The 22,021-nt window shown below is 40.4% G+C and overlaps 1 protein-coding gene and 1 long non-coding RNA gene across 2 annotated transcripts; both read left to right on the top strand.

The window, feature by feature from the left end:
• The first annotated feature begins 122 nt into the window (after positions 1 to 122).
• LOC130104324 (uncharacterized) lies at positions 123 to 1,449 on the top strand. Its single transcript, XR_008809481.1, has 2 exons — positions 123 to 269; positions 1,333 to 1,449. It is a non-coding gene; the product is annotated as an uncharacterized LOC130104324 (long non-coding RNA).
• Positions 1,450 to 2,421: 972 nt separating this feature from the next.
• Positions 2,422 to 12,118, top strand: meox2a (mesenchyme homeobox 2a). The gene is made up of 3 exons (XM_056270779.1): positions 2,422 to 3,480; positions 9,115 to 9,287; positions 11,874 to 12,118. The coding sequence occupies exons 1-3, from the start codon at positions 2,958 to 2,960 to the stop codon at positions 12,093 to 12,095; spliced, it is 918 nt and encodes a 305-aa protein (XP_056126754.1). The 5' UTR covers positions 2,422 to 2,957; the 3' UTR covers positions 12,096 to 12,118.
• The last annotated feature ends 9,903 nt before the right edge of the window (positions 12,119 to 22,021 follow it).

Raw genomic sequence — 22,021 nt, 5'->3', positions numbered from 1 at the left:
ATACACAATTTATTTATTGAAATTATAATTCAGGTCAGTTGAATTGAAGTTGAATTTTACAAACCAAGAATTTAAAAAGTCTTTCAACTGTTTTTAATGAACATTTTTCAATAATAATTATTTATTTTAACCTATTGTCAGCTCTAATACTTGTAATTTCTGTTTTAAAGGTTTAACAAAGCAAAATCTCTCCTCTAGATCCTGCTGAAGAACTATTTTCCCTCAACGTTTGAGCAGCATGTCTCTAGATTTAACATGTTGCACTGTTGGTAACGTATCGTGCTCCCTCTTTTCTTATAGTCACCTGATAAGTGAAACCCTCACATATCACTGCTTTTCTAGATGCTTCATGTGGGATCTGATCAGGCCTCAGTAAATCATGCCAGATATCGAAAGAGAGAAACCACATATGAAAACAAACCTTGTGTAAACAGCATCCGCACGTCTCAAAAACTCTCCTGATAATTTGACTAATAAGCGGGATAAACAGAGAATTTGCAGTACTCACCCGAGACTGTGTGACATGGTGCTTTGAGAGATGAGAATGACCGTCTCTCGTCTTCTCCGCTCTCTCTAAATAAGGCCTTGACTCCACACTCTTTTCCCCATCTGCTAAAGCTATTTCCCCCAAAAGGCATCTGATTTCCTCTCCGTCTTTTACCCGTGAGCAGAGAAAGGCCCTGCTCTGTGTGTATGGGTGAAACCTTTGGGACGTCTTGAATAGTTCTGCTCGAGTATAGTGTATGCCGCGATGAGCACTGTTACTCTGATTAAAACAGTGATACACTACCATGACTGTAAATTACAACTAATGTATATTCCATAAAGAATCTTTTATTCATTTTAGTGGGCTGGGAAGTTGTTGAAATTACATGGGATATATTGTCGGATATATGCGTGTGTGTGTGTTAAAAAAAGGTTACAACATGACTTTCGTAGACAGCGAAATAGCACATCAATAATGAGATTATTGTGTATACTGTATAACAAAACGTTCTTAGTTTTAACCGTATTTCCTTAAACTAATCAAAAAGAAAATACACTAAGCTGACTGCCTAACCAAAAAGCAATATATGCAATATATTTACAAAGCCAAGTGAACATTGAGAGGGCCAAAATCAGTGTCAGAAAACAGGCAAAAGGTAAAATACAACAAACACAGACGAACACAAACACAAAACATTTCCAACTCAAACAGTCAGTACTCACAGTGTCTAATACACTTTTCACACATACAAACTCTCTTATTAAACACTACAAACATATATATGAATACACTAATACAAACTCTCTTAAAACTCTGCACTAAACAATCCAACTCTTTCTGCCCAGGACACAAAGATGTTGTGATGACATGTCTTTTAAAGTACTGTGCACCAATCAGGACATAGCATCAATCAGCCTGCAGGAACCAATCAGAGGGCATTCCTGCACGCACACACACACACACACACACACATGCACACATACTCCCAAAACAACCAAGGTAAAACAAAACACATAAACAAACCATATGGTCCTAACTATTTATATATATTTATTTATATATATCACCTTAATATTTAGTTGGAAACAGTTGGAACCTGTAATTCTCTTTTCAGGATACATTGATGATAAAAAGTTAAAAAGAACAGCATTTATTCAAAATATAACTGTTTTCTAACAATATAAATCTTTACTATCACTTTACTGTTAGCAAGTTAACACATCCTTGCTGAATAAAAGTATTAATTTCTTTCAAAAAAAGATTTTTTTTGTGTGTATATTGTATATTGTTACAACAGATTTATATATATATTTATACACACTACTTTAAAAAAAGAGATATTAATACTTTTTATTTAACTTCAAAAAAAGTGCGCATTTTACTGATAATAAGACATTTATAAATTAAATGTAACATGGTTTTATAAATTAAATGTAACATGGTTTCCACAAATATATGAAGCAGCACAACTGTTTTCAACATTGATAATAATATGTTTCTTGAGCTCTAAATCATCATATTAGAGTGATTTCTGAAGGATCATGTGACACTGGAGACTGGAGTAATGATGCTGAAAATACAGCTTTACCATCACAGGAATAAATTACATTTTAGAATATATTAAAAATGGAAATTTTCAATTGTAATAATATTTTACACTATTATTGTTACTGTATTTTTGATCAAGCGTTATTTATGTTGTAGGTGGTTTGTCGATAGACTACTCAAAAAGAAAAGACTCAATAGTTTGTGCAGTCATCCCACCAATAGAAGAAGATCTACAGCTCAGGGGCTTCTAGCACTGAGCCCCTGTCCTAAATCATCCTCACAACACAGGAGAACGTGCAGAAGATCAACAACCCATTAACACGTTTAACCCCTCTCAGCTGCTCCGACCCTCTCAACAAATCTGCCTTGTGGGACCGAAGAAAAAGCAAATCATGAAAAAGATTTAAAAGGGCCGAAATGAACATCTATTTCTGACATGTTTTAGAAGTATCGAGCTGTAAGGCTTGGCCTGGCTCGATTCAGTGGACAGTTGTGGCGGGGTTCTGTGACCCAGCCTCCCTCTCATGTTACATGTCCCTATTTATAACATCTCCCACCCCTCCTTCAGTCCCAGCCCATTGCCCAAAATCCCGGCCACTGTTAGGAAGCACCTTTCCCTCTCAGCTGGGCCGCAGTCTGCGCTAGACTGTCAACTGAGATTCATCTCTCATCATCATAATCGTCAGCTGCTGCTGCCTGGCAACTCTCGCTCGCGACGTGCATGGGATTATCACACACACACACACTCATGTGTACTGACGCACTTTTTTCCTTTTCCACTTTTTTTTCCAGGGAGAGATTGCTTAAAGTGAGAAGCAAAGGAGCGTTTTGGGTTTCTGCTGCTTTTAATTAATCTTTTCATCTCTTGGAAGTTTTGCTGTTGTGGCTTCTGTTTTCGTGAGCGACCGGTTTGGTGCATGCGATGGATCACACGCTGTTCGGCTGTTTGCGCAGCCCTCACGCACCTCCACAGGCCCTGCACCCCGCCTTCGCCCTTCACGGGCGCTCCGAGCACCTCTCCACGTACCCTGACCTCTCCACCTCCTCTCCTTCTACCTGCATCGTGAGCGGTTACCCAGGTGAGGATGGGGGACTGTTTGGGGAGCACGGGCACCAGCGAGGGCCACCCATGTCCCAGCAGCAGCAGCATCATCATCATCATCATCATCATCATCTACCCCAACCGCAGCAGACCGGATGGCACATACCGCAGACGGCCAGCGCCTCGCCAGCCAGCGGCCGTCTGGGGCTGGGCATCTCGGCCCCTGATTCAGGCTCTTCAGACATGGGTCCCGGGGGCCCCAGCCTCTGCGCAAGCACCCCGAGCCTCGGCGGAGGGGTGCCCTCGGGGGCCTCTTGTGTTCCCGGAGGGGATTTCGGACGTCACACGATGTCGCCAGCCGAGGCAGAGAAAAGGAATAGCAAACGAAGAAGTGACAGCTCTGGTAAGAAAAAGGCTCATGTTTATTTTAAACCAATCTAAACTTAAGTAAAAAGCTAAAAGGTCCGATCTGATAAAGTCATTTTTTGTTTTATATATAGCCTTCATTTATTTGATCAAAAATACAGTAGCTACTATTGTGAAATATTATTGATAATGGTTTTCTATTTTAGTTTACTTTAAAATATAATTTATTTCTGCGATGCAAAGCTGAATAATCATCAGCTGTTACTTTAGTGTTCAGTGTCACATGATTCTGCAGAAATCATATATATAACAAATGTGTATATATACACAGTATAATTATTTATTTGATTTCAGTATTTAATATTCTTTGCAAAATATTTTTATATATATATTTTAAATTTTATAAATCATATATATAAATAATATATACAAATTTAGGATTTATTTGCTATCTGTAAATAATATTAATATTTGTTAAATACTAAATTATATATATTTCTTATTTTACAAATATTATATATAAATTGTTTGAAATATTTTTAAATATATTCTGTATATTTATATATAATATCTATGAATTATTTAAATTATTTATATATATATATATATATATATATATATATATATATATATATATATCTGTGTGTGTATGTATGCATGCATGTACCGGTATGTATGTATATATATATATATATATATATATATATATATATATATATATATATATATATATATATATATATATATTAGGGCTGTCAAATGATTAATCGTGATTAATCACATCCAAAATAAAAGTTTTTTTTTACATAATATATGTGGGTGCACTGTGTATAATTATTTTATATATATAAATACACACACATGCTTGTATATATTTAAGAAATATTTTCATGTATATACTGTATATAGATTTATATTTAATTTATATTATATATAAATATAAATATTTTATATATAAATAATATTTTTTTCTTAAATATACATGCATGTGTGTGTATTTATATATATACAAAATAATTATACACAGTGCACCCACATATATTATGTAAAAAAAACTTTTATTTTGGATGATTAATCGTGATTAATCATTTGACAGCCCTAATATATATATATATATACAGTATATACGTATATGATTGAAAAACTGTAATTTTCTCCTATGCATATTACAAGAGCATATTATATCGTGTAAATAAATTCTTTGTAACGTTTTCCAGAAAAACATTTCTCTTATCAATTATACTTTTGTCATTTTATTCCCCATTAAACACTGTTAAAACATCTAAGTTTGTTTTATTGTAACTGAAAATGTTTTTTGTCCAAGTTATGGTGCATTTTAACAGCCTTCACAATCAGACTGAGTGCAGTGCTAGTGTTTTTGGAAACGTGGAGCCGTGTGTTTGCCTGTGAGAGTTTTGTACTGTAGGTGTTGGCTTACACGCACAGAAGCAATTATTTTGGCTAGCAGAGGGCAGATTGTAACTCATGTGTGGGCATTTAACTGCACGCATGATTCACGTTTAGTCTCATCTGTTTCATCTCCTCACTTTTTTGGCAAGCACAAATAAGGCATGTGGTAAAGTAACTAATGCCATGGTCTGAGAAGGAGAACAGGGACGCCTGTGTTGGCATTCAACACGAAAAGCCAAACGTTAGATGACAGGAGTGCTTTCTCTTTGAAGATAATTTGTTTGTACATTGGAATCAGAACGGGAATATACTGTTACTTTATTTTTGGTTTTGCCGATGGGTAAAACGGGCAGGGAGATATGAAGTAAACTGAAGGGTTTTCGGTTCACTGCAAAAGTTGTTGTTTAATCTGATGGGCATCTCCAGTTTGTTTTGTCGGGAATAGTTGCCACTCGTGTTAAAAAAATCAATTTAACACTGCATAAAATGGATCATAAAATGTACTTTTACGATCTTGTTACTTCAAAGGGAATTTTAACTACTTTCTGCCCTTTAAAACAAAGTTCAGGTCCACACAAGAGGTGCAGCCCTGCAGATGTGGATTTATTCTCATTTGTGCCAACCCGAAATTAACATAACATCAATACACTTGTTCCACTGCTGAAAAGGTCTTAACAGAATTGGAGGACTCCGCACTAGTTCTTTAACAATTTATGGTAGCACTTCATTTTACAGTGTTCTTGTTGCATATGTTGTATGTACTCTGTAATATCATAACATTTTGCATAATTACATGCAACTAACCCTGAACCTAACCCTATAGTAAGTACACGCAGTTAATTATTATTACTCACTTAAATGTAGAATTACACTGTAACAAGGAAACCTTAAAATAAAGTGTAACCCAATTTATTTTGAATCTTTTTTATTTTGAATCTTTTAACAGATATCTTACAACTCTTTGTTGCAATTCATATAAAATATTTTTAAAAACAGGCAGACGTGATTAGAAGTTTTTTGCGCTGCTAAATATAATCATTATGTATTTACTATTATATTATTATTTGTATTAATATTAATTAATTTTGAATATTATTTGAATAATTCTGGATATTATTCTACTCCCGTAGCAAGTGGGATTTACAATAAACAAAATGATTAACATGTTGTGGTGTGTAATATTGTAAAATTTATTGAATTATAGAAAATGTAATTCTCACGGATGTGTTTGGGGCAGTTGAACAGTGTTGATCTATTTTAAGCATTATCGATTTTAAAAGGTATTTAAATTATTAAAATGTTTTAATATACTTTATTCATTTTCAGAGCAACTGTGGCATAACACAAAAATTAAATTATAGAATGCTTTTATAATGAGGATCAATCAATGCAACAAGGGCTGATTTAACAGTCAAAATGTCAACATATTTTTCAATTTATTTTAAGATAGGTTGTTTGATTTATTCAAAGCATGTGTGGATGTTCTAATAAAACAGCACATGTCTGGTTTGGATAGGAGACAGCCGCCGTGTATTTTGTCATGTGGGTTTTCATGATATTCCTTTTGGTTTCTTGTTTTTTTCACCAATAAAGCTCAGTATAAAATATTAAAGTAGATGTCTAAATTTTCATTGTAGCTGTATTTTTTTAAATCATCTTTGAAAGCTTGGGCTGTCCTGCTTTTCCCCCCCAGGACTTTTCTTTTTTTAAAGAAGAGATAAAAGTTAAAGCGCAGGCCTAATTGCTGTGGTGTAACCGCCGTGTTGCGAAGCCGGGAAAAGTTGCCTTAACTTGGACCAGCTCTGTTCACAAAACGCTGCTCGTGTTGCTGTTTCTCACTCCACAATGGCTGCTTTTGGCCCGCAATAAATGTGCCTTTTTGCTCTTGTTTTAATCAGACCCACATTCAGCCGACTCTTTAAAATACATCTGGTGAAATTTGAGCTGAAACTGGGTGTAATCAGTTGCATTTTGATGCACTGTCTTTAGAAATCACCTGATGATTATTTATTCAAAGTCTCTTCATTAGCATGCATGATACACCATAGCCTGCAACTTCTATGCTAAACTACAATATCATCATTACACGAACAATCCTGAGTCTCTGTCCTTGTCAGCTTCTGCAAATCTCAACCTGCAAATTATACTGTTAAATAACACGTTTGGCATGTGTTTATAGCCATCATGATGTAGCTGACAGCGGCGTTTTCACACTTCATCTGAACATCCACCTACAGTGAGACCTTCAAGGCAAACTAAAACAATACTTTGCCATATATCTCAGTGCATCTAAGATACGCTTGAAGTGTTTTAAAAACACTGTTTGTTTGAGAATCCGACCAGCCTGACACAGCAACAGTGGCTCGACCAATAGCATGAGTTTGGGGGCGGGGACAATCTGACTAATGGCAGTTGAGGGAAAATATGCTTGAAAACAGTTAAAAATTACAAATCTGATCATTTACTTTCTTCTATGTAACACTGAAGAGCACGAGCATTTAAAGTGACAGACCAGCACACACTGACACACTAGTTCGGAACGGGGTACGGTTCGCATGAAAAATCGCTAATGTGAACCCGGGTTCGCACTGCGGTAACGTTACCGAACCCGAGACTACCTGGAGGAGGCGCTCTGAGTTCAGTTGCACTCGAACCGTGCCGTGGTTGGTGTGATGTGAAAGCAACACGGACTCGGGTGCGCACTTATTCAGGAAGTAAAGTAACCTGCGCATGCGTTTAGCTGACTATGACGTATTTAGTCCAATAAAACACATGTAAGGGATGATAGTGTTGATGATTTACCTTGGATACGAGCGAGAGTGAGTCTGAAGTGTATTCGCGCATATCACGTTGAATCAGGGCAACAAATTAATGGAAATCCACAGTCTCCTCAAAAGAGTCAGTTTGCAAGCAGCAGAAAGCCACCTTATGCGACACACACACACACACACACACACACACACACACACACACACACACACACACACACACACACACACACACACACACACACACACACACACACACACAGTAAACCTGTGTTGTTCACTCAGCTGCGCATAATAGCACAAAATTAATAAAAAACACAATATATTATAAATACTAAATATATAACAGAATGATATAATCCGCTGGTGTGGACGCTAATATAGTTATCTTTATAGTTATCGTTCTGGGTGTGAACGGACCTTAAATGTTGGTCAACAGTATGAGAGTGAGTAAAATTTCATGGGTGAACTTTCCCTTAAGATGGGATAGTACACAGTATTTTATCATTGAAAAAACATGAACAATTATGTATTTGAAATATCATGCTGACTTGTGCTGAAATGGCAGAGCACTTGCGGATGGGGTCTCATTAAATTAGGCTCTATTTACAGCTGGGTTTTGGATTGCTAGTTGGATTAGCACTCACTCCACACCCACAGATAAATGAACCAAGGCTTTGCAAGTGAGTCACAGCAACATGAAGTCATGATAAAGGCGCACGTCTTGTGAAAAAAGAAGCATAAAATGTCCTTCCTCATGTATCAAAACAACAGAAGCGCATGTGTCTTCGGTAGGATGGATAGCTAGGCTAATCTGACATTTCCTCAATGACCTTTTGCGTTTCCCATTCAAGAATAGACTAGACGTAATTGAGCACTGGCAATAACCACATGTAATTGTATATATATGAGCTTTTATGCGTTCATGTTCTGTCACTCCAAAAAACATCTGAAACTAGGGAAAGCAATTCGCCGTAATTGACAGCGCAAGAGCGAGAGAGGGAACAAGAAACACTCCACTGAAAATTGTTGTGAGCTGGCAGAGTGGAAGACGCTCGTAAAATTTTGAGGTAAATAAACTAAGGAAATATATTTTTACACATCCTCCAGTACTGTTTTGTTCCATATTAAAACTACAAGGATAGCAGATTCCATTAACAGTAAGTCAAATGAAGTCTTTGGAAAGTGTTCTGGTGAGCGCTAACTCATTGTGAGGATCTATATAGCGGTTTATGAAAACTCACGGCTGGAGCTGACTTTTACAAACAGCTGGCATGCACAATTGCAGCATCGTAAAATATGACCGGCAGTATTCCTTATTCTCCTCTGCTTTTCTTTATGGCATTTCTGGGATTTCAACCCCGCAGTGATTGTATTTAATTGGAACGATTGCATTGAAATGAACTGAATGTGTTTCAAAGCCCATTTTGTTGTGGAACAGTTGATACTGCTTTTCAAAAAGTTTGTGACCATTTCTTGTTTTTTCTTTTAAGAGTCCCAAGATGGGAATTACAAATCGGATGTGAGCAGCAAGCCAAGGAAGGAGCGGACAGCGTTCACCAAAGAGCAAATTCGAGAACTGGAGGCAGAATTCGCCCATCACAACTATTTGACCAGACTGAGGCGGTACGAAATCGCCGTAAACCTGGATCTCACGGAAAGGCAGGTGAGATGACCGAGTGCGACCTGGTCCCTGTTCATCAATCATTCTGTCAGAAGCTACTGTCGTTTTATTTTTTTTCTGGGTTCAGTGCTTTTCTATCCAGCCATGGAGTGGGACTATTGTATTCCAGATGTTTCTGCAAGCTTTCTTTTTGGCTTTAGTCAAGTAACGGGAGAGGCAAAGGAAGTTCTGTCCGCTAAGGCACTTCCGCCTTGCTTCTCCGTCTTACAAATTGGTCTCTGCGTGGGAAGGCGCTTCCTACAGCCATATGTGAAATAAATAGCACATGACGCTTTATTTGGAGCCAAAGATATATTGGTTGTTGTAACTATTTGATGTTTTAACCAAACAACTATGTAATCTTATTAAACTATTGAAGTTTATTGACTCCTACAGACACAAAGAGATGACATAATGCTTGCTGTTTTTGAAATGACATCATTGGCAGGTCATTCTGGCCTAATTCAAAACACCATTCATAACATTTTTAACTGCTCAATGAGCCATGCAAGTGCTTTAAATTATAATATGTCCAGTACATCGCAGTATTTTAGATTACGAATGTTTCTAGACCTTTTGGTTTCATAAGATTTTGCAGTTTGCCATGGATCCTACAAGGAAGTGACATCTGTGGCCTTAAATTATGCTACATTCTCCGGGGATACATTCCCAAGGCTTAGAATTAAAAACCTTGCCACACGACAAGTAAGCAAATCCGCCTCCTGCAATGTGATCCCTGTGTGAACCTGCTGGAGATCTGGATGTTCGTGGCAGGAGAAGGACTATGACTGGGGCACACGTAAAATGGTTACTAATCATAATGATATTGCACAGGCTAATTAAAACGACTATCTGTAATTAAGTTGATTACAGCACCTGCAAGACAGCAATGTATTGGTCTCTCTTTAGAATTAAACTCCTCCAGTTAATTTAGTCTAAACTGCTTAACATACAAACTTTTTTTAACTTTATAATTTTTTGAGAAATAAAAAAATAGTGAAAATTCCCATTTACTTTTTTTTTTAAAAAGACTATGTCATCCACATAGTGAATTCTTATTGGCTTTTGCCAATATGTCTGTTTTTTCCTTTCTTGCATTGATAACCATATGGGTGTCTTGCCACTGCAAAGAGGCCCTGATTTCATTTACACAGATACAGTCTTCAACTTTAAATTTATTTCAATGCTGCCATGCAAGTGCTGGTATTTTTAGGAAATGATAGAATTGTCTAATGACATGCACTAACCAGTGACCAGTGAACTTACTGGGACATTTTCAGGCTGAGAGAAGAATTGCAAACGTTGCAGATATATTTTAGGATGGCAGTCTTACAGTGCTGACAGTAATGAACGTGGGTGGCCAATTTAATGGTGTTCTAGCAGACCTTAAAATCCAAAGACTATTCCTTGCGGATGCTTGAAACGTAAGCTGAAGGAATTATTGTGTTGAGCGTAAAATTAATTTGAAAGTAAAATGCGCCTTTGAACTTAATCAAGTTTGATAGCCATTTGGGGAAAAAATACTTCAAATTACACCATTTGGCCAGGTATGCGTCAAGTCTGATTGTGAAGGAAGAATTCTGGTCTATTCCATGTGACTATCTAACATCATACCTACTCCAGAAATACATTTTAGCATAAGGTGGCCCGGTCCCCCAGCAAGCCTTACTTGCACTGCAGTGACCCTTTAAGAAACAGCTAAATCATCATTCTGGGAAACGTAAATACTGTCTCTGAATTAACTCGCAAGGAAAAGACAAAAATGTCTGATGCCCCAGATTAGATGGGCTGAAAATACCTGCCAAATATGTGGATTGAAAGCCATGGTATTTTTCAAGCGTCTTCAGAAAAACATAATTCCAAACTTTGTGGATCATGCATTAGAATAGCAAGGCAGTCATCTGATCACATGGCACACTTGTACCCGATCGAGGGATATTAGCTTACTGGAGTTTGGTGAGTCATGGCCTGATCTACCTCTCCAATCGCTCCGCCAACAACCACAGTAAACTGATCATCTGCACCATCGGGGTGAACATACAGACTAATTTGCTGAAGACAAATTACACTCTTAAAAATAAAGGTTCTAACTATTTTGTTGTTGTTGTTGTTGTTTTCTCAGCGATGCCATTAAAGAGCCATTTTGGGTTCCTCATGCAAGGAACCTTACATGGAACACTTTTTAAAATAACCAATTTTTTCGTAGTGTGAAAGACTTTTTAATAATCTAAACAATAAAGATTTCCACTATAAATATCCTTTTGTGCAATGGAAAGGTTCCTTGGATGTTAAAGGTTCTTCATGGATATTTAGCTAATAAAATTATTGTGCCAGAAGAAGTGTGAGAACTTTATTATGTCTGCTCTCTCTGTATCATCTCAGTGAGCTTTTATTACATTTTACGCATGCACAGTAAGATGATTTAAGCATTTTTCATAGCTTTAGTGTGGACGAGAAACTTTTGGAAAAGCTTGAAAACGCTAATATGGTTGAAGAGCGTTTTGAAACGATCTAAATATAATGGGCTTAATGTAGATGTAGCCTAAGAGTGTAGGATCCGATAACTCATGTGTCTTTCTTTCCCACTAGGTAAAAGTGTGGTTTCAGAACAGACGGATGAAGTGGAAGCGAGTTAAAGGAGGCCAACAGGGGGCGGTAGCGAGAGAAAAAGAGCTTGTGAATGTCAAAAAGGGAACATTACTTCCATCTGAGTTTTCGGGAATTCCTGGACTCCAACATACACCGGACTCACTTATCAACAATGAGGACAGCCACGACAGCGACCAGAGCTCTGAGCACACTCACTTATGAAGCTTATCCGGGGTCATGTTCAGTACGGACTGAAAGTACACAAAGACTGCACAGCAGATGAAACGTGCCAATGAGGAGCAACCGCGCCACGACGCCTCCCAGGACAGTTCCTGTGACGCCTCAAAGTAGTGACAGTGCTTGCTCAATATGTAAAAATGTACACAGGACTGATATATTGTTCTGCATTTGGATGATACAGAATATTTGTGATACTTTGGCATCAATATTCACAAAGAAAATGTGCCTTGCTAGTTTGACGGAAATGTTTTCACATTTGAAAATGCCGTTAAATGCATTAAAGGTGCTGTAAGCCATTTCAAAATCCTCCCTGTCAGCAAAGCCAAAGTGTTTTACAGAGCTTAGGGTATTGATATGTCCTGCATGCTATTCCATAAAATAATCACTTAGTTACAGCACCTTTAAAGTACCCTTCTACTGCTGTTTTACATGAAAGATAGAATAGCAGTGTTTTAAACTGTCTGGTCGGATCTGGCCCAACAACATTCCATTCTGATCTTGCATTGAAAAGGTGCATGTTTAAGTTTGCACTGTCAATTTCTGTGCCTTAATTGATTTCTACTGTATGTTTTTGTACAATTTCAATGTGATCGAAATGATATTCAATCAAGTGTGCAGGAGAGTCAAAAACATTTCAGATAATATTATGTCATGTAAATATTCCTATCTTCCAAAAATCTGACAGCTGTATCATGTGCAGACAATGCTTCAACAATAAACTTTTCCTATGTTGCTTGGTATGATTTTCTTATCATGAATGCATCTTTTTTGGAGGTTAGCTAATAAAAAACAGTGCTTGGATAATTTGAGAAAACTGGCTTTTGATTACAGAACTGACTGCCAGGGCTCAATATGTGAGTGTTACGGGCCAGTTGACGGAACTGCCACCCTATTGGGCCTCTGCTATACCCTACTTTTTTTAATGTATGCATGCATGTTTATGTCTTTCAAACTTTTTGCTTGTGAAATACTATTTAAAATTTTTGTGATAGTAGTATCAGTAAGAACGGCTTGAAAATAATGTCATTTTTGCCATGTAACCTACTGTATGCCATCATTTTCTAGCAAATGTGTTTGTGAATTTATTTTTGTCCTGGAGTTTCCTGTATGATTATATTGACTATAATGCCTAAGCAAAACATTTCTTTGCAAATTATAATATTAAAAAATATATATTTTTATACGTAAAAAAATGAAAGGTACACTGGCCCTCTAGCGGTTAAAAAACAAACAAGCATTAATTTTGCGTAGGAACAATGGTTTCAGTTTGTCTCTACGTGACTGTGGTCCAACTCATAAAACACACATTACTAGGCTTGACATGGAAAGGATGTCAAGCTGACTAGCTGAAGACCTTACAGCAGATCTACCCATTAATAGAAACGGTACTTCCTTGAAAATAAATTCCAGCACAGCGCTACAACAACCATAATGAAATGACCATTAACAATAGATAATGCTTTACAATAAACAACATGTGCCAATTTACCTGTTTAATAAAATACCTTATCGAGTCGACCCGTCGAGTCATAAAAACGCCATCTCCGCATCGATTTTACAACATTTCAAACCCCTCAGTTCTCGCCATCTCCGAAAAGCCAAGCCGTTGATTTTGTTTTAGGATTTACGAGCTGTCGCGTTCTCCTTTTGCCAGAAGACTCCTCTGTTCAGTGTTTTTTTTTTTAATTACATAACAACTAACCCACTCCCAAGCCTCAAAGTAGCAGATAATCTTTTCTCTATTTGTTTCGATATGACGAGACATGCACGGGCGAGTGACGCAAATACGCATTTTTTTTCTTCTAAAATAAAAAAAATTATAACAGGCTTACCAATCAGGGTAAGACAAAAGCACGTTTTGGAAGAGGGATTAATGATCTATTGACTTATTTCAATTTTGTTAATTTTGAACAAAAAAGTTAGGCTAGCTACAAAGTGTTCCTAAATAATGTAAAAATTACATTTACAATTAGAAGCTCAATGTAAATTAAAATTAATAATTACAATTTTTTGAAAGTGTAGAAATATTAACTACTGGCCCAACTGAGCAAGTAGTTAATATTACATCCATTGATTTCACTGCTTGTATCTTATTATTGAAATCATCCAGCACCCAGCAGAGTCTACAAAGCATCACGAGAGATGGCGTTAAACTACCTCGTGACTCATGAAAGCACATAACACATAACATTACAATAATAATGAACATAAAAAACTTAAAGAGCACTGACCTGTACCACCTGACTGCTGCATATTCATTCCAATGTTGATGGTTTTGCCATTGAAACACATAAATTCGAGTCACGAACCGCTCCGAGTATAAAGTCACGGGTATCTCTTCCAGATTAAGGTAGTTATGGTGTGAATGCAGCATAAGCTCGTTGTTTTGGTTCAGGAGGAACTGTAAAAGGCGGCTGCTGGGTGCTCATTGACTGACGTCTGGCTAACTCATAGCATGAAACGCGCTGATGATGTGTGATGTCTGCGTGAGCAGGTGCGTGGAGGTAAGAAAACACATATGTTGACAGGCATTTAGAACATCGTACCATTGCATTCAGACCGAATTCAATGATTGGACGAACATTTTATGGTCCTACGCCTTCCACAGACGACATATATAAGAATAATTACATTTAGAGCACTTAACTTAGTGATTGCTTTTAGGATGTGAAGAGACTTTCAACCAGCATAACAAAAAATGCTTCTGGAACAAATCACCTATACCTCGCCTTTACATGATTATCTTAATTTAATGTGACGACATCTACTGCCACTAGTAGTGAGTAATAATGAAAGATTTGTTGTAGTTTGAATTATTTGCATGACTTGGGTCACTTTACTGAGCCATAGGGACCTCCTTACAGAAGCTGAAATTCTAGGGCCTTAATTGCATGCAGTTGGACTGGAGAATATGCTCTGATACACAACCATTGTTGTGTGTTCAGCTGCGAGTCTAATTTGTCAAGTACATTTTCTAAACCTCAGCCACTTCAAATGCCTTAAGCTGAATATTCCTATAGAAATCCATCCAGTGAGGGTCTGCGACTCATCACCATGATTATGAAGCGAATATTCTATAAGGCTGAGCGAGGAGCCTACATGAATAAGTTATTGAGGAAGGGGCAGGGGAATATGCTAAATTCAGTTTTTCCTCCAGGCAGGGTCAGGACTTCTGCCTTAAGTCTGAGAGGTGGGTGAGCAAACGGATCATATTCTATTACAAAATCAGGTCTGAAATATTGTTATGGCCCATTCATGCTGTCGCCACTGAGTGAGCCTGCATTCTAATTCGTAATGCAAGCCAGGAGAATCAAGACCCATTTGCCCACCAGGACCAATGATTCTGAGGGTCCTGCCAAAAGAATCAGTTGTAGCTTCAACTGCTTTTGACAGAAGAAACCACAAAAATATATTTTGTTTGAATGTTTTTGTATCACCAAGGAGATTTCTGGAACTTCCTCCACAATGGAATAGAGAGGTCACACACAAAGTCATGTTACTCTCTGTTTCACATCTAAGCCTTTCATTGCACTTTGACTTCTTAGGTTCTTTCCTGGACAGGAAAAGCTACATTGTTTTAAATATAGTACAAGCCAAAAACAGCAGTAGACTACAAGCTTTTCCAAAATATTTTTTAATTTACAGTTTGTGCACATTGCTGTGACCTTTTCCCTCTACTAATACACCTAAAGTGATTCATATATTTCACAGTAATTTTGTGAAAACAACTTTTTTAAACACTTTTAATACAAAGTTATTGTCACAGTCACCAGGGGCCTCATTTATAACCGTTGCATACACACAAAACAGGCCCTGAAAGAGGCGTACGCCACTTCCGACGCATAAGTTGTGATTTATAAAAACAAACTTGACGGGAAAATTCGCGCACCTGCACGCAAACTCTGACCCATGCGTACGAACGTTTTGGAGATGGAGCAGTTTTGCGACACCGATGGTAAGTTGGAGTTAAATGTCTTTTTGGTCACTTTTAGACAGAAAATCTAAAGAAAATTAGAAAGATAATACAAATATAATTTCACTCACCAAGCCTATCACTTGAAGCAAATATCCATCCCTTCCTTAATGTCCTCGCCAGTGAGAGTATTAGGCCGTTTAGTGAAACTGACGCATACAGCCTATCTAACGGCAGATGAAGTAAAACCGTAAATCTTCATTATGAGTCCATCATAAATACAGTGCATGTTCACAATAAAAGTTTTAAAAAATAAAAGAATGATTTAAACTATGTTTTACTTCTGATATAAACATTTAGATTAAATATGCCATTCTCATTAATGGTGTTCAACACTTAAACTACATGAAATCATTACTGATGAGTTGTTTTTACATAGATAATTGCTTATCATGATAATAGCAGATTGTCAGAGAAAATGGTTTTGTGCAAATAATGCACAACAAGGTCTATCTGTTTCTATTAAAAATACAAATCAATTAAAAATACTATTTGGCCAGTGGAAAAGATTGAGAAAAACTTTCTCTGAAATGTATTTTACACTATTTGATTTATTTATTCAAAAAACAAGGCAAGGATAGGCTTCTAGATTATTTTTATTAATGTAATCAAATGACGGCACATCCGTATTTTATATTTTCCTAATGTCTAGTACCGTTAAACATGTTATCACGTGGATGAATAATCATATGCAAATTATATGCAGATGAGGATATGCACAGTAAAACTAGGCGTTGTCGGCTCCATATATGGTTATTTTGGGGAGGAGACGCATGTGAGCACAATCTTCCGCTGACTGGTAGTTATAAAGTGAATTCTGTGCAGGTTCTGGCGTACGCACGGTTTTATAAGTCTGGATTTTTTTTTTTGTTGCGTATGACATTTTTGGCTTTTGGGCGCAGATACACTTTTAGTAAGGATCCTACGCACAGTTTTATAAATGAGTCACCAACTCTGTAACCTGTCTGCTTCCCAGCATCCCTTCTGGTCCCCACCTGCACTTTAGTCAGCCATCACCACACCTGCTGCTGATCATCACCAGATACTGATTCCCTGCACCTGCATTCCCTCATTAACACAGCCTATATCAACCTCCATCACCCTCACATCAGTGTCTGGTCTTGTCAATGTTACGAACGTAACTGCTACGTAAACGGTCAGACTTCGTACCTGAACACTCACCTGAGATCGTCAAGTCGCCTGTCGGTCTCCTGTCCTTCATCCAGATCTCCAGTCATCGTGTTCATCCTTCACCTGCACAGAGAATCCACTTCAGTCATCACCGGCTAAGTCTCCATCCTCTCACCATCGTCTGGTTTATGCTGTTGTCCCATCACTCTCCTCAAACACTGTTTTCACTTTACCTACTGTCTGTTCCCTTCTGTGTGTGACAATGCTACTGTCTATTACCGTTATATAATCTATGAGTGTCTTTCTACAATAAAAATAAATATAGGCCTATAGGTTGACTTGTGTGTCTATAATACACAATATTGTGGTGAGTTCAAGTCCTCCTGGGAAGTTCGTATTTACGAGGTGGGAAGTCATGTTTACAATGGCAGGTGCATTCAAGTCACTACTTTTGGTGTTAGATGGCGGTGTACTTTCTCTTAATTACACAAAAAAACAGCAAGGTTAAACTCCACTTCTAGAAAAGATCAAATAAATGTGCATCAGGTGTGTTTTGCTTTTTAATAATTTATGAAGGCACTGTAGACTTACATATATTGTGTATGACTTTACATATTGTATTGTTGTTTTACAATGCTATCATATTGACAGGCCTTAACTCGTAAAGATCGGGGCTTAAAGCCCTCCGCTGTGGTGAAAATCAAGTTTTTAATGTTGCTGGTGTTTTTAATATGCTTTAAGTCACTACATCAACTCCATGCACACACATAATAAAATAAGAATTTTGTTGTTAAAGGGTTAGTTCACCCAAAAATAAATTATGCCATTACTCACCCTCATGTCGTTCCAAGCCTGTAAGACCTCCGTTCATCTTCGGAACACAGTTTAAGATATTTTAGATTTAGTCCGAGAGCTTTCTGTCCCTCCATTGAAAATGTATGTAGCCTACGGTCTACTGTCCTTGTCTAGAAAGGAAATAAAGACGTCAAAGTAGTCCATGTGACACCAGTGGGTTAATGTTTTGAAGCATCGAAAATACATTTTGGTCCAAATATAACAAAAACTACGACTTTATTCAGCATTGTATTCTCTCCCGGTTCTGTTGTCATGAAGCAAAGGTGTAGTTGCATTAATTTCAAGCTATTTTAAGGCATGAACTATGAAGTTTTTTTTTTTTTTTACAGGAAAAAAAACCTTTAAAGGGGTGGTTGATTTCACTTTTCTAACTTTAGTTAGTTGATGTTTGAGCATCAACAACATCTGCAAAGTTACAATGCTTGAAAGTTCAAAGCAAAGGGAGATATTTACTACAACAAAGTCCAAAGCAAAGGGAGATATTGACTACAACAAACGGCTGGTAGGGACTAACGTACACGACATTCCTCCCGGGTTAGTGACACCACCAACCCTAGAATTTACATATACCACCCAATATGCCACTCTTCAATGACTAGAAGATAACCACATCAGCTACATAAATTCATCAACTAACCATTCAGAAATGTCCTGTTGCATTCTACATGTTCACTTCTTCTTGAGTCTCTGTCTCCATCATTGACTCCGGTTTGAACATAAAAGGCTAAAAGTTGTTGAAATGTTTAGTGCATGTCCTTGTGTGAGGTAAAATGATACAAGCTGTTGAAGCTCCGCCCTCTGTGCCGGGAGCAGCAGCTCATTTGCATTTGAAGGAACAGACACAAAATGGTGCGTTCCCTATCAAGGCTACCGAATTTCGACATTACGGATGTCGTATATGGGAACTCCTCTCCTCCTTCACTTCCGCTGAAATCTTATAGGCTAACGCCAGCAAAGCTGGCCAATTGACGCAAATATGCAAATACTGAACATGCAGTATAAGTACAATGCAGCGTCAATCCTTCTTTAGAATCTCTCTCTTCACGCTCAAATCGTGTGCTAGATAGCTGATACTACAACAAACCTAAGGATTATTTCACGCCGTCGTCGAAGGTGCGCCGAAGATACGCTTACTGTCTTCTGCATCCGATGGCGACTATCTGCAACTTGTGCTCGGGCCCCATCGTGGCCCCGGACACGCACCTGTTCTGTATCGCATGCATGGGGCTGGCCCATGCTGAGTCGGCCCTCGGGGATGGCGGGTCGTGCGAGCACTGCGCGGACATGTCCCTTCGAGCTCTCAAGGCCAGGCGGGATGAGGCTCGTGCAGCTGCGGGGATTGGGCCCACTGCCGCCACCGAGCCGCTGGTGGGCCCCCCCCAACCGCGGAGTCGAGATACGGCCTCCGGTGAGTTTCCCCGATGCCACCTTTCGCCCCCCTCGTGAGGTCGCGGACTTCGTGTCTTTCGGGGTGAGCGAGGAGGAAGACTCCATGTCTCTGTCTGCCTCCGAGACCGACTGGGGCGCGGAACAGGCCGCCCCGGACTTAGCGGCTTCGGAACAGGACACCCCGGCGGACCTACAGGATGAGCTTTTTCGCATCCTCTCCAAGGCCGTCGAGGAGCTGGACCTCTCTTGGAAGGCCCCGGATGAACCCTCCAAGAGCAAGCTAGACACGTGGTTCCTTCAATCGAGCCGCCGCCAGGCCGCTTCGAGGAGAGGAACCCCGTTCTTTCCTGACGTTCATGAGCACGTGGTGAAGTCGTGGGCGGCCCCGCAATCGGCGCGCACCCTCACTTCCACCCAGGCCATGTTTGCCCCCGTGGACGAGGCGGGGGACCGCGGCTACCTCCGAATCCCCCCCGTCGAGGAGACCGTAGCCGCGCATCTCTGCCCATCGGCTCCCGCCCTAGGCTCGGACCGCAGCCTGCCGTCCAAAGCCTGCAGATTCACGGCCCACCAGGTTAACAAGGGGGAAGAAGCGGGCGGCCCAGAGAAGTCCGCGCAGGAAGGTCGTTGCGTCTCCAGCGAGACCCAAGAAATCGTCCTGACCGCCCGGGCAAGAGGGGAAGAGAGCGCCAGGCCGGCCCTGCTCCAAAGCGCCGCGCTCTTCAGCACATAGTCCCTCGGCGTTTCACGAGCGACGTGTGCGATTGTTTTGTAAATGCTGTTGCATGTGTGTGTTCAATAAAGCAAAATACTTGTTCACAAACAGAGTTTTTTTCCCCTCCTGCACCACACACCGTGTTACCCGCCCTGCCTACGAGCAGTGCAGAGTCACGGTTGTTAACTATAAGGGCACCTCGCGGCCGCGAGGTGTTCATTCACAGCCCACACACAGCGGCGATGACCGCAGGTTTAGATCAGCCCACACTGAGTCACTTTCAGGCAGCGTGGGAGGCTATTCCGGGCATTTCTCCGTGGGTCCTAAATATAATTCGGCACGGGTACACACTTCAGTTCAAACGCAGACCACCCCGCTTCCGCGGCGTAATTCAGTCGTTAACCTTGCCCCAAAACGCTCATGTCCTGAGGCAGGAGGTGTGCAGCCTGCTCGAGAAAAAAGCGATAGAGCCGGTTCCCCCGAGCGAGTGGGAAAGCGGGTTCTACAGCCGCTATTTCGTAGTGCCGAAGAAGGGAGGGGGTCTCCGCCCCATTCTGGATCTGAGACCCGTCAACAGAGCGCTTCACAAGCGCGCGTTCAGGATGACTACACTGAAACAAATCCTGGCGCAAATTCGCCCCGGAGATTGGTTCGCTTCGGTGGATTTAAAGGACGCGTACTTTCATATTCAGATTGTAAAGCGCCACAGACGATTCCTGAGATTCGCGTTCGAGAATTCAGTGTTCCAGTACGCGGTACTCCCGTTCGGACTGGCCCTCGCCCCCCGTACTTTTTCGAAATGCGTGGACGCGGCACTCTCACCCCTCAGAGCGAGCGGGATGCGTGTCCTGAACTATCTGGACGACTGGCTGGTCCTCGCGCAGTCGAAAGAAGCGCTGGTCAGCCAGGTGGATGCCCTCCTTCGGCACCTGGAGGTGCTCGGTTTGAAGGTGAACGCCCAGAAGAGTGTGCTCACACCGAGTCAGACGTCCTCATTCTTAGGAGTATGCTTGGACTCGGTGAGGATGAGAGCGCGCCTCTCCCCCGAGCGGGCGGAGGCTTTGAGCTCTTCTCTCGGTCTCTTCAGACCGGGCAGGCTCGTCCCACTGAAGGAATTTCAGAGGCTACTGGGTCGAATGGCAGCGGCTTCATCAGTGTGTCATCTGGGGCTGCTGCATATGAGACCTCTTCAGCTCTGGCTGAAAGCACGCGTCCCCCCGAGTGCGTGGTATTCCGGCCACATGCGCATTATGGTCACCCGAGGATGCGCCCGCGCCCTGGCCCCGTGGAAGAACCCAGATCTCTTCAGCTCGGGCGTCCCTCTGGGTATAGTGACACGGCGCGTGGAGGTCCTGACGGACGCTTCGTCCACCGGATGGGGAGCGGTCTGCTTGGGGAAGCCCGCCTCGGGTCAGTGGTCAGAGGAGCAGATGGGTTGGCACATAAATCGCCTGGAACTGAGAGCGGTCTCTCTAGCCCTAAAAACCTTCCGGTCGCGGCTGGAGCAGAAACATGTGTTGATTCGAACCGACAACACTTCAGTGGTCTCGTACATAAATCGTCAAGGTGGTGTACATTCCAAAGCTCTTTTCAAGCAGGCGGAATCCCTTCTGCTGTGGGCGGACCAGTTTTTCCTCTCGGTGAGAGCGGCTCACATCCCCGGTGTTCTAAATCGCGGGGCGGACATGCTCTCGAGGAGCGGAATTCCTCAGGGGGAATGGAGGCTTCACCCTGGGACGGTTCAGTTGATATGGAATCGTTTCGGCAGGGCGGAGGTCGACCTCTTTGCGACGAGCGAGAACACACACTGTCGGACGTTCTTCTCGCTGTCCCGTTCCTCTCAGG

This window comes from Rhinichthys klamathensis, unplaced genomic scaffold, assembly GCF_029890125.1.
Source record: "Rhinichthys klamathensis goyatoka isolate OS25496 unplaced genomic scaffold, OSU_Roscu_1.1 h1tg000308l_1, whole genome shotgun sequence".
Classification (NCBI taxonomy): domain Eukaryota; kingdom Metazoa; phylum Chordata; class Actinopteri; order Cypriniformes; family Leuciscidae; genus Rhinichthys; species Rhinichthys klamathensis.
Note: the sequence above shows the minus strand (reverse complement) of the source record. Positions and strands in the feature narration are given on the sequence as shown.

Coding starts and splice junctions, on each gene's coding strand:
- meox2a (XM_056270779.1), top strand. CDS start 2,958: ATGGATCACACGCTGTTCGGCTGTTTGCGCAGCCCTCACGCACCTCCA. Junction 3,481..9,114: donor ACGAAGAAGTGACAGCTCTG/GTAAGAAAAAGG, acceptor TTTTCTTTTAAG/AGTCCCAAGATGGGAATTAC. Junction 9,288..11,873: donor TGGATCTCACGGAAAGGCAG/GTGAGATGACCG, acceptor CTTTCCCACTAG/GTAAAAGTGTGGTTTCAGAA.